Below are 12,023 nucleotides of genomic sequence, written 5' to 3' on the forward strand. Positions count from 1 at the left end.
AGTTAGAGCTACACCAGATGTATGGATGGACCAGTTCACATTACTGATTCGTGGGTGAGCCTGCAACAACAGCACAGGAGCAACACACGCTGTCACCCTCACTAGAATCTTTACTTGGAAATACTTAAATATCTAAGACAGGATCTCACTGTGGAGTCCTGACTGGACTCAAGCTCACGAAGCACGAATCACCTCTCTTCTCCATGCCTCTACTAAAGACATAAACCACCACACCGGGTAGAACATAATTATTGTAATGATAAAGCGCAACAAATAGTTATTATAGCAATTGTGCAAAGAGTAATTGCTAGCTTCATGATTCTACAGTTCTATATTTTAGAAACATAAAATAAAACGAAGGGGATTTTCTATATTATTTGTACCAAATGATGAAGTTAAACAAAACAGAGTGTAGTGAGCATCTGGTAACACAGAGAATGATGGGTTATCTCCCTTATATTCAAAGAAAAGCACCAGATCCTTGTTCACTCGGTATTCTGGACCAGCCTTTTTATCATTGCTTCTCTGGCTTTCTAGCTTGGTTTATGCCTGCCACTTCTTGTCAAGGTAGTAAGCCCTGTCAGATTTCTTTGTGTGTGTGCTATGATTCTATGGGATGCACCCACTAGGTGCTTACTAAGTGCATGTGATTATATAAGTCTCTACCTACTAATTATCTCTTGACTCAGGATGGTACCTGAAACTTGGAAGAAACACAGTTGTTGGATATTTATATCCTCGGGATCCAGCTGCCCTTGGCTTCCTCCTCTATAGTCCTTTGGTGCCCGACAGGTGCTGGGAACTTGATGTCGCCTGTTTGTCATTTCAGCTTACGAGTTACAGAACTGCCCGGACCCACCTGCGTTCCAGAATGGATTCATGATCAACTCAGATTACAGCGTGGGTCAGTCCATCTCCTTCGAGTGCTACCCGGGCTACATCTTGCTGGGCCATCCTGTGCTCACCTGCCAGCATGGCACTGACAGAAACTGGAACTACCCTTTCCCACGATGTGACGGTAGGCTCATCATCTCCCTTGGGGACAGCTGAGCTTCTTGTAGGGAACACAGTACAGGAGCTATTCTGTGAATATGCATTAGCTCAGTCCGCAGACGATTTCCTTTCCCATTGACACTTCCAATAATAGACCAAGAAATACTTAGTATAAATACATACATAAATACACAGTAGGAAGTTTCGAGAATGTACAGTTTTTCTGCTTAAGGAAGCTGTAAAGATAACAAAGTATTGGATGCAAACACTGAAAACTCAACTTCAGATCGCAGGAACTTGCCAATCGTCACAGACCTGACAAAGAAAATGGGAGGCAATGGGGCTCCTTAACCTTTCCAGTGTCTCCAGGGGACAGGGATGACAAAGGCTTTAATCCTGGGAAGTCTTTCTTATTAGTTACTTGTCTTGTTGCTATGACGGATTTCCTGACAGGAGCAACCTAAGGAAGGAAGGGTTTATTGTGGCTCCAGTTTGAAGGTATCCTCCATCACACTGAGGAAGTCATAGGGGCAGGAAGAAGAGGCAGCTGCTCACAAAGCATCTAGACAGGGGCACAGAGAGAGGGATGCTGGCATTCAGTTGGCTTCCTCCTTCTCATTCAGTTCAGGATTCCAGCCCACAGGATGGCTGTGCCAACATTTGGGGTAGATCTTTACCTATTCACCTCATCTAGAAAACCCCTCCCAGGTGTGCCCAGAGGGCTGTCTCCATGGTGACATTAAATCTCATCTAGTTGACAGTGAAGATTAGCCATCCACACCTATTGTTTGATCGACTTTTATAGTCGCTTCTCATCTGTATTGCAGAAAACAGTTCATTGTCCTAGGGGACCTTGAATGGTTCACAGTATTTTCTCCTCAGAGACAGAACACTTTAGATGGAGGACACAGTATTAACCAAAGCACACAGAAGGAATTTTTCCAGAAAACTAAAGTCCAACTGGGTGGGTTGTTGCTGGAGTTGCTAGAATCAGTGCCTGGGCCCTGGGAGCTCTAAGGAGCTAGGTTTAGCTGCCCCTTCTCAATAGGTCAACTAAAGAAACAAGTAATTGTAAAAATTTTATCTTCACTGTATTCACATTGGAATGAGAAATAAAAGAAGAGCAACCTCCAACTTCTAAGTCCATCCTTGAGGTCCTGACAGGAGACTGAGTTTTAAACAGAAGGCAAGAGGTATAGACAATTAGGAGCCCTTGCCACGGTGTGGTCCTGACCCCCACTGGCCCACCATTGTCTCAGTTCCAGCCCCTTGTGAAAGGGAGTCTTACAAGTTATCAGAACTGTGAGGCACTAGCTATTGCTGGGCTTCGAACTTTCCCCCTCCCAGCCTGAGATGCCTGGGAAGCGTCAGTTTCTTGCCCCCACATTAGTCGAGTAGTCTGAGAGACAATGGGAACAGAACAACCCTGTCTTCAGAGTATCTCCAGCAGCCAGCAATGGTGACCTGGGCTCCTAGGTTGCTGAGCGCTGAGCAGCGGTAGAGTGTGGTTCAGGTGCACACATACATACAGTGTTGCCTCAGAGCAGAAATGACACTGCCTCGCTTCACCGTGGCTTCCTGGCTTTTCGAATGACTTAGGCGTTTCTGCCATGTCAGGCGGAAACAAACCGATGAGGCCTGGCATCTATGAGGCGGTGTCTGTAACAAAGAGCTCACTGCCAAGCCTGGACCCTGCATTACATATGCAGCCACTCTGAATGAATAATAATGAAATCTCCAACTCTGTGGACCTTTGAAATGTTAAGCACCACTATCTCCTGAGGAAGGGAAGGTACCTAGCTGTGAATTTTTACTGAAGCAGTGGGGGCGGGGTGGGGGGGGGGGGAGTATGTGGTGCGGGGGCGGGGGGGGGGAGTATGTGGTGTGCTTTTAAAACTCAACTCACCTGTATTTGTCATTCTGATAATCTTAGGAACGCTTAGCTGTATTTAAAAATTCAAACACTTACTCAATTGTGTATAAAATAGTATTTTTTAATGTGTCTGGGTTTTTTGCTTCTCACTAAGATGTGTTAAATAATATTTATGTCTACTTTTCATTTGAAAACTCTTACTTTGGGGTGAGGCTGCAGCAGAAGCTCAGAATAAGAAGGCCATATATATTCAACCCCATCTTCACCCAAATAAGCCAAAGGATGAACCAGCAATAGCATCCCCTCAGATTAACAGCTGTCAATTTCTTTGGAATTATGAGGATTTAAATATTCTCTGATTTCTGGTTTTAACTTGAATACTTTTAGTTCATATGTAGGAGATCAATTCATTGATTTTTGCATTAATATTAAAGGGAAATTAAATATTCTATATTTTATTTTATTATTTTTAAGCTTGGTTCTCTAATATGGGGAACACCGCGGAGTAGAATCAGCGGTGTGCGTTGTTTGGTGTAATGTAAATGTGATGCCATCTTCTGTGGCATTCTCTCTCTATTTTACTCTGTGGATCTGTGTACATCTGAGTGTTTTATGCATGTGCGTGCATGTGAGGAAATACGCATGGAGGTTAGAGGAAAGAGTCGGTTGTCTTTGCCGCTCTCAACTTTAATTTTTCTAACTTTAATTTTGAGACAAGGTCTCTCTCTGGGCCCAGAGCTCGTTGATAAACTAGACTGGCTGGCTGGTCAGTGAGCTTTAGGAATCTCTCTGTCTCTCCTGACACTGGGGGTATAGAGACCACCACACAAGACTCTTCCAAGAATGCTGAGGAGTCAGTCTGAGTTTATCAGTGCAGTCTATGACAGGAAAAAGATGTTGAAATTATCTTATGTGACTCCCCAGAGGTAATGCAAGATAACATATTGACTGCCTGCCTACTTCGGGAAAATCATCCAATTCCAGTGCCAAGCCTTCCTGATTTGCTATGGCAGAGTCATGACTGACAAATGTCTACTTGGGCACCTCACAGCTTTATTGCCCTACGTCCCCTGGCTTGTCCTTCTGAACCAGGCTGGCTATGCACAACTCATTCAGAGAGACCACTACATGTGCTTGGGCTGTCTCCCCAAAAGAGGCCTAGCTCTCTGGCCAAACCTTCACTGAATAAGGATGTTCCGCACATCTCCACCTTCTGGCTAAGATCAAGTGCAGCATTATATACTAATTCCTAGCAATAATGTCATAAATTTTAAAATATACTGAAACATACCCATCATACAAAATTATATCATAATGCAACTACTGAATTCAATTAGAAGGACAATAAAGGGATCTCTGAGAAGCTTTCAGTATAGGTTTAATACCCTCTCTGTGTTGGATTAAATTTTTAATAATTAGCATACAGTTTTAACGCAAAAGCCACTTTCCCTGTGATGTGTCCAAGCTAAAGTCCCTGTTTCTCAAGCCTCGTAGACTGTCACACCGTCATTCAGTCTCTCTGCAAGGCTGTAGGGTTGCCCTGCACAGAGAACAGAGCATCCTGCAAGCCACCCCTCTCCCAGCATGCCCTTGGTAATCCTCAGAATCCATTCCCTTCAGCCAGACTCCACCTCTGGGCGGGGCAGGAACATCCTCTTTGTTTGTGCAGGGCAGGGCAGGCACTTTGAGCTCTGTCCTCAGAGGTCCAATTCTGTGAGGCTCAGAAAACTTCAAGAAAAATACAGGGACTTAGAGCAACTCCTGTGTATCTGCATTAAAAAACTGTCCAGTTCAGAGAGTCCTACTGAATAATGCTAGATGTTAATACAGCCGCATTCACCAATATATTAAATCAATTCATATTAATATGCTGAAAGTATTTATAGTTTAAGTTGTGTAAGAATCTGCCCGATAAAATTAGTGTGTTTTTAGTTTATCTGAGTATAAACTGTGATCTAAAACATACCTACTTAAAGCAAATTTTATGGAAAATATGTCTTAATAAGAAACTGAAGGCATTTCTGTCCCGTTTCTCATTATTGTTTGTGGGTCTTTCTACACGTGTGGACATGTGCTATGGAAGTTGTCTGAGGACAACTTTGTGGAGTTGGTTCTCTCAATCCAGCTTTACCTGCCTTGGGGGAATTGAACTCAGGGTGTCAGGATTGCTTTAGTGCCTTCACCTGTTAAGCCTTCTTGCTTGCTTTCTTCCCTGCCTCTCTTCCTCCTTTATGTCCTCGCCTCCCTCCCTCCCTCCCTCCCTCCCTTCTTTCTTTCTTTCTTTCTTTCTTTCTTTCTTTCCCAATGTAATTCAGGTTGCCCTCAAACTCCATGTCTTCTCCTGCCTCTGCCTCTTCAATACTGGGATTGCAGGCACTCACACCACTCCAGCTTAAAGTATGATTACTTTGGGGGGTTGTTTGTTTGTTTATGTGTTTTTTGTCTATAGAATAATTGCATAGAAATCAGTTTTAAAATGGTTACAGTTGTCAATATATGCTTTAAAACTACAATTTATTCAATTACATGTAACTTAATATTAAAGGTACATTTGTAGTTACAAATATAGTTTAATTTGCCAGTATCTTAAAAATTATTTTATAATAATTACATCTTACTAATTACATCTTAGTGCTGTGCCTGCATATATCTGTGTACCACCTATGCATACAGTGGGAAATGACCCTACATATTGAGTGGTCATAGTATATTGTCAGGACCAAATAAGAAAGCAAAAGTATACAAAGGAAATTGGGTCATATGTGAACATGAAGTAACAGCCACAGACATGTAAGTAAGCTGGTGTAGCCAGTCCCTGCAGTGTGTGTGGCACTGTCCACCTATTGATGTTGTCCTTATTGTCTCCTGAGAAGAGAGATCTCTCAGCACAGCAGAGGCTAGTGGAGGGAGATTGTCAGGGACAGGGAGGGGTGTAGCTTCTACCTTCCATATCTAACAGAGAGATAGGGAAGCTCCTGGGTCCACATCATAGATGAGCCAACAAGATCCACTGAGAAGACTCTAAGGAGGCAGTGTCAAGGAAAAGCCAAGTCTGCTTAGACATCTGGACAGGAAAACAGCACAGGCCATCCATGTAGAACAGAGCTCAGTACCAAAGTCTGGAGAGGGAGGGACCCCCATCCTCTGGGACAGTAAGTGGATGCGGAGGGCTGTGTGGTGTGAGGCCATTTATAAATTCCAGGTCTCAGCTGGCTCTCGCCCTCACTGACTGGTAGTCAAAATGTGCCTCTGAAGGACGTTCGCTCTGCTGTGTTTGAAAGTATGGCTTGTCTGACTCTGAAACCCACTGGATCATTCCACCATCGTCTCTCTAGAAAACTCTGCATGGTGCTCTCTTCTCCAGTTGGTTTATCCATGGCTTGGACTGCTTCCGTCTCTTTAAGCTTTTATTGAAACCAGCATGGTGTCTCAGGACTTTGAGTCTGCCATCACCTTGAGATAAACCTCTCTCTCTCTCTCTCTCTCTCTCTCTCTCTCTCTCTCTCTCGTGTGTATGTGTGCTGTGTCTTCACTGTGCCTAAATTCTAAGATGTTTTTGTGACAAAAATTTGATAGTCATGGAAAATATGGAAAATTCTTAATGGTGACCCAATTTGTTGGCTTCCGTGTGACTTCAAAGTTGGTGTGTGCTTGTCACTGCTGTGATCGTTTGAATGATTGGCTTTGGTCAACTTAGCACAAACCTAGACATATCTGGGGAAGACAGAATCTTAATGGACAAAATGCCCACATCAGATTGGTCTTTAGACAAGTCTACGGGAGTAGTGTCTTAATCAGTGGTTGATGTGGGAGGGCCTAGTTCACTGTGGGTGGTGCTGTTCCCCAAAAGGTATCCTGAATTCTATATAGACACTAATTTGAGCAAGCCTTGGGAAGCAATCCCATAAATAGCATCCCTCCATAGTCAGCTTCAGTTCCTGCCTTGAGTTCCTGCCCTAGTTCTTCATCATGGTGCTTTTAAACTGGATGCTCACACAAAACCCTTCCTCTCCAAGTTGCTTTTAGTCATAGTCTTGATCAAGGCCACAGAGAACAAGCACATACATTTCAGACTCTTGTGTTATGCGGTCACCTCACTTTTCCAGAAGTGAAATAATTGCCATGGCAACAACAGCCATCAGCTTTAAGGACAGTTAAAATAGATCAGGGGGGTGCATCTCCACATAACCAAACACTATTCGATATGACCATGTTTTTATGAAGTGTACTTAAGAAAGTTTGTCTTGCTTCCTCCGGTACAGATCTGCAAAGAATTGATAATGTCTTTGTTTTGAGGCAAATAGGCTTAACTGACACTCTTTTGGGGCCTTAAATAGGCTTGAGCAAAGTAACGAAAACAAAACCACTTAGCTCCCTATTTACGTCTGATTTCCACATAAGCCATTGCACTGGACAGCCCAATGGATTATCAGCTCAGCCACAAGCAATGACTGGCAGGATTTCTTTAATCGTGTGGGGATGACTGTCCTCAGGGATTTTGAAGACTTGGAGAATATATTAAGTGAGACTGAGATAACTTGCAAGTATAATTGTCCTGAAGTTTCCAAATTTTAGAGAAATAAGTTTGACAAAGAAGTAAGTGAAATCTTTCAGTTATTTCTTACAAAGGGTAATTTGGGCTTTAGACACCAGAATCATTGCCTGCTAGTGACAATCAACCATCTTAGTTTCTTGTCAATGTCTCCCTTTTCAGCTCCCTGTGGGTATAATGTGACATCACAGAATGGTACCATTTATTCCCCTGGGTTTCCGGATGAGTACCCGATTCTGAAGGACTGCCTATGGCTGATCACTGTCCCTGCAGGGCACGGAGTGTACATCAACTTCACCTTGCTGCAGACTGAAGCCGTAAATGACTACATCGCTGTTTGGTATGATTCCTCCCAGGGAATGGAAGTCCCTGCTGTGGGTAGACTGTCCTGGATTAGCGTTTGCCTCAAATTTGTTGGATTACCTGTTTATACATGATCTGCCTGGGCAGATCTTCAAGATAGAATTCACCAACAAAAGCAAGCTATGCAGAGGAAATTTCAAGACATATATCTAATTTGCTATAAGATAGAAATAACCAGATTAACTATAGGGCAACATTCATGATTAGTTTATTTCACATTTTGCTTTCAATAAATTATTGATAATTTTTTCTTTGATATAAGATTTTACTCTGAAACCTATGCTAACCTTAAATTTGTTGAGGCCTTTTTGCCTCAGCCTCTGGAGTGTAGGTGTATACCACCACACCTGCCTTAATCCACAGTTTGAAGGGATATATGTATTGTGTATATGTATATATGTATTGCATATATATGTGTGTTTTCATCTATATGTATATATGTGTGTATGTATGCATACATACACACATGCTTGTATATATTTAAAGCAAACCTATAATGTATTTTCCCTTAATAAATACATGAAAGAACACTAAAGAAGTGTTTCCTTATGATATTCCCCACCCCAGATAGTACAGGCCTGGTTTCCTATGAGCCTTGCAGAGGAACTTGGGCCAGGATATGATGAACATAAACCTGCTAGGTAGGACCTGGAGAAATGACAAGCTACACTTCAGAGATCTAAGGCACAATTTAAAGGGGAGGCTGAAATGAGTATTCTCCCTCACACTATGTTGGGAGAGCCAGAAGGTACCCCTAGGTCACCAGGATGGTAGCACTGTCGAAAACACAGGTGACCTGCACATGTACATGTGTGATGTATGTTATGTGATGTGTATAAATCTTTATGTGTGTATCTCTGCATGTGTGGACTATCTGTATGTGTCTATATGTGTGTTTGTGTACAATTGTGTTATATGTCCATGTTTGTGTGTGTCTGGTTATAAATGAATACTTATTGTATGCATGTATCTGTGTGTGTCTGCTTGTGTATTTATATGACTGTATAGTTCTCACATGTGTATATATATCTATATGTGAATGTATCACTGTTATGTGTGTATATATGCATATATAAATATATAGTGTTTGTGAATGCATGTATCTGCCTATGTGTGATATATGGGGAGAACATCCTGTGGCTGAATTACTGCTCAAGGAGAAAGGGAGAATAGCCTGGACCAGAAGGAACAGATGCACCAGGGTCTTAACATTTTATGTAAATGTTAAGAAAGTGTAGGGAGACTACGGGCAGGATTTAAACAGAACTGTCGCTGTGGACGATGCAGCTGCAGTGCCCAGGGGAAGCTACCTTCTCAGGCTGCAATGGTGGTTTTGGAGGGAGGTTCTGAGAAGCTGAGCTAGAGACTGTGATAATGAGACTGAACTTCGCTGTTCAGCAAGGCAGTGGAGCAGCATCCCCACCAACAGTAGGTCCGTGTAGATCCTGCTGCATGGACTCCCAATCTTAACAACTCGTGTGGGTGCATTGCCCACAGCCACAATGCAAAGGAAGGAGAAATGCAGGGTGGTGAATCTCCTGAACACAGAGCGTCCTACTACTAAAGGCAGAGCCAGGGGAATATCTTATTGCATTTTTTAGTGTTTTAATTTAGTTGTAAAACTATTTTATAAATATTAGACATAAGGAAGTGGCCACTGTGTGCACTTAAAATGTTGTTGGTCACTGACAATGGGCACTGGAGTTTCCAGACCATCCCTGTCCTCTCTCTATGACTATATTGGGGAGCTGGCTGCACAGTCTCAGCTATACCATTAAACTTCTTCCTCCGGTACCCTAATCTCTTTCCCAGGGATGGTCCTGACCAGAATTCGCCTCAGCTCGGAGTCTTCAGTGGAAACACCGCCCTTGAGACAGCATACAGCTCCACCAACCAGGTCCTGCTCAAATTCCACAGTGATTTCTCCAATGGAGGCTTCTTTGTCCTCAACTTTCATGGTCAGTTCATTTCTGCTTCAGTGGCCAGGACATAGAGTGCCAGGAACGCTCCTCACCATGCCCACACACATTATCTCCAGCTGTCCCAGAGCCTGCTGGATTGTCCCACGTGGATGCCAGAGTGTCCTGGAAACCCTTGGTGGTAGACAGAGTACCTCTGTTGTCAGTTCGTTTCATCAGGTCATGTTGGTAGCTACTTGAGGTTCATTCGTTCTGATATAACTATAAATGAGACCATGTTGTAGGAACTAATTATGATGCTCTTGACTTTTGTGCAGGCCTGCATGTATCTGACTCTAAGGAAATGTCATAGAAACCATTATATAATGACCTATAGAGCAACACCAACCTTATGATGTCCCTGAGAGCAGCAGAAAATGGTCACAAGCCCCTTGTCTCCCATGACCCTAAGACATTCTGAGACAAGAGGAGACAAGCTTACTAGCCTAGCCAGCTGTGATGGGATCACTTCCATGGTGACTTCCAAAAGCAGGAGAGTAGGTGCTATTCTAATGGACATTTTCAAAGTGTGGGCTTCAGTGTTGTTAAGCATTTAACAGTCAAAGTGAGCCTTTGGAGAGAGCGAGCATATAGTCTTGTAACTTGATCATTCAGCAAAGGTAACCACCGCTGTTATCTCTTTCACAAACCCATGGTAGCATTTCAGCTGAAGCGATGCCCGCCTCCCCCAGCAGTGCCACAGGCTGACCTGCTAACAGAAGATGAGGACTTTGACATAGGTAAGGCATCTCTGCTTTCCTTCCTTCCACACCATCTGGCTTCTCATAGTTCTTCTGATTGAGACTTGAGGCAAATTGGTTACCATAAGGGAAAATGGCCCAAAACGTTGTAGAGCCTTCCACAAGAGACTGGACCAAATGACTTAGTTTATGTTTTGCTTTTGTCATTTGAAGGCTTTTGCTCTGTGGCATTTGCTACTAATTTTCTTTTAAGTTTTCTGAGTCTGTCTTAGAATGTATTTGACTGTAAATAATGAAAAGTCATTGTAGGATATACTTAATGATAATTATAATAAATTTTTCATTCAGAAACTTCTATTAAAATATGTTACAGCTGCTTTGATTTCAGTCATGGTCTCGTCCATTCATCATCTGGTCCTCTTGGAACCCAGCCACAGCATATGGTGGCAGTGTGGTTATTAGAACGCAGGGTTTCTCAGATTTAATTACAAATTCGTATTCCTGTGGTCACACCTTATTGCATAATGCTGGTGACATCACATTGTCCAATTCCTTCTCTTGTTATGATGGCTATGCTAACTAGAACCATGGTGTCTCCCTGGACAGTACCATGGGCAAGCCCTGTCGGGTTTGTTGAAGCCGTTCCCACATTCTACTCCACAGCCTTGCTTAGGTCCCAACAATCTATGGCGCTTTCATTTTTCCAACGAGGCATTTGGAAAATGGGACACCATGGTTGTGTTGGTCAAGGAAGGGGACCACTAGATATGGCCTCTTTTTAGTAATACTAAGTATTGTAAACTAAAAGCTGAAATCTGGGCTTTTCAGCGGCACACAGAAAGTGAAAGTAGACGCCCTTTCTGAAGTGGTTTGCTGTGGACACAGTCCATTAAGCAGTCACAAATGATTGGCACAGTCACATCTGTCAAACGTTCTGGGAATGGTGATCCCAGGTTGATTCTTTCAGGGGACTTCGTGAAGTACCAGTGCCACCCTGGGTACACGCTGTCTGGGAGCGACACGCTGACGTGCAAACTTAGTTCACAGCTCCAGTTCCAAGGCTCTCCGCCCACCTGTGAAGGTATGTCCTGTCCTGCTGCTTTGGTTGTTCTGATAGACTCTGGAGATGGGTTTGAATTTGACCCAGGTCTGTGCTGAGTCAATTCCACAGTATAAACAAATTGCCAACAGAAGTGTTGGATAACTCTTTGACTTTGAGTCCACCCTCAAAAATAAACCTAAGCCATACTTTCTGCAACCAGTGCATCATGGGAATGTTCAAATACAACAAGATTGAAATATTAAATATTAAATAAAAAATAAATATTAAAGAGCAGCTGATATCTGTCTCTGATATTATAGCCTGTCTCCTCATCTCTGTAATCTGCCTCATGTTTTGCATCTGTCTCAAGCACACTGAGCATCCTGGGATTTTCCTGTCAGTACTTCCTCTGGATTTAGGTATCCGGTGTTTAACCCTTTGTATATAAAATGTACAAACAATGAAATATATCCACTTTAGGTTTTACATATGCCTCTAAAATAAACTGACTATATACTGGGACTTATACAATTCGCAATAA

General features: G+C 42.8%; 1 protein-coding gene across 2 annotated transcripts in view; it reads left to right on the top strand.

Annotated features, from left to right (window-relative positions):
• The window catches only part of Csmd1 (CUB and Sushi multiple domains 1), a 1,426,468-nt gene that overhangs the window by 1,313,215 nt on the left and 101,230 nt on the right, over window positions 1–12,023 (top strand). For both annotated transcript variants that reach the window (XM_041673587.1, XM_041673588.1), the window contains exons 42-46: window positions 830–1,018; window positions 7,581–7,758; window positions 9,594–9,739; window positions 10,399–10,479; window positions 11,408–11,521. In XM_041673587.1, the coding sequence (XP_041529521.1) occupies window positions 830–1,018; window positions 7,581–7,758; window positions 9,594–9,739; window positions 10,399–10,479; window positions 11,408–11,521 (708 nt within the window). The remainder of the gene's footprint in view (window positions 1–829; window positions 1,019–7,580; window positions 7,759–9,593; window positions 9,740–10,398; window positions 10,480–11,407; window positions 11,522–12,023) is intronic.

The sequence above is a fragment of the Microtus oregoni genome, unplaced genomic scaffold, assembly GCF_018167655.1.
Source record: "Microtus oregoni isolate MIOR12 unplaced genomic scaffold, Mior012 000024F_ref0000369, whole genome shotgun sequence".
Lineage (NCBI taxonomy): Eukaryota > Metazoa > Chordata > Mammalia > Rodentia > Cricetidae > Microtus > Microtus oregoni.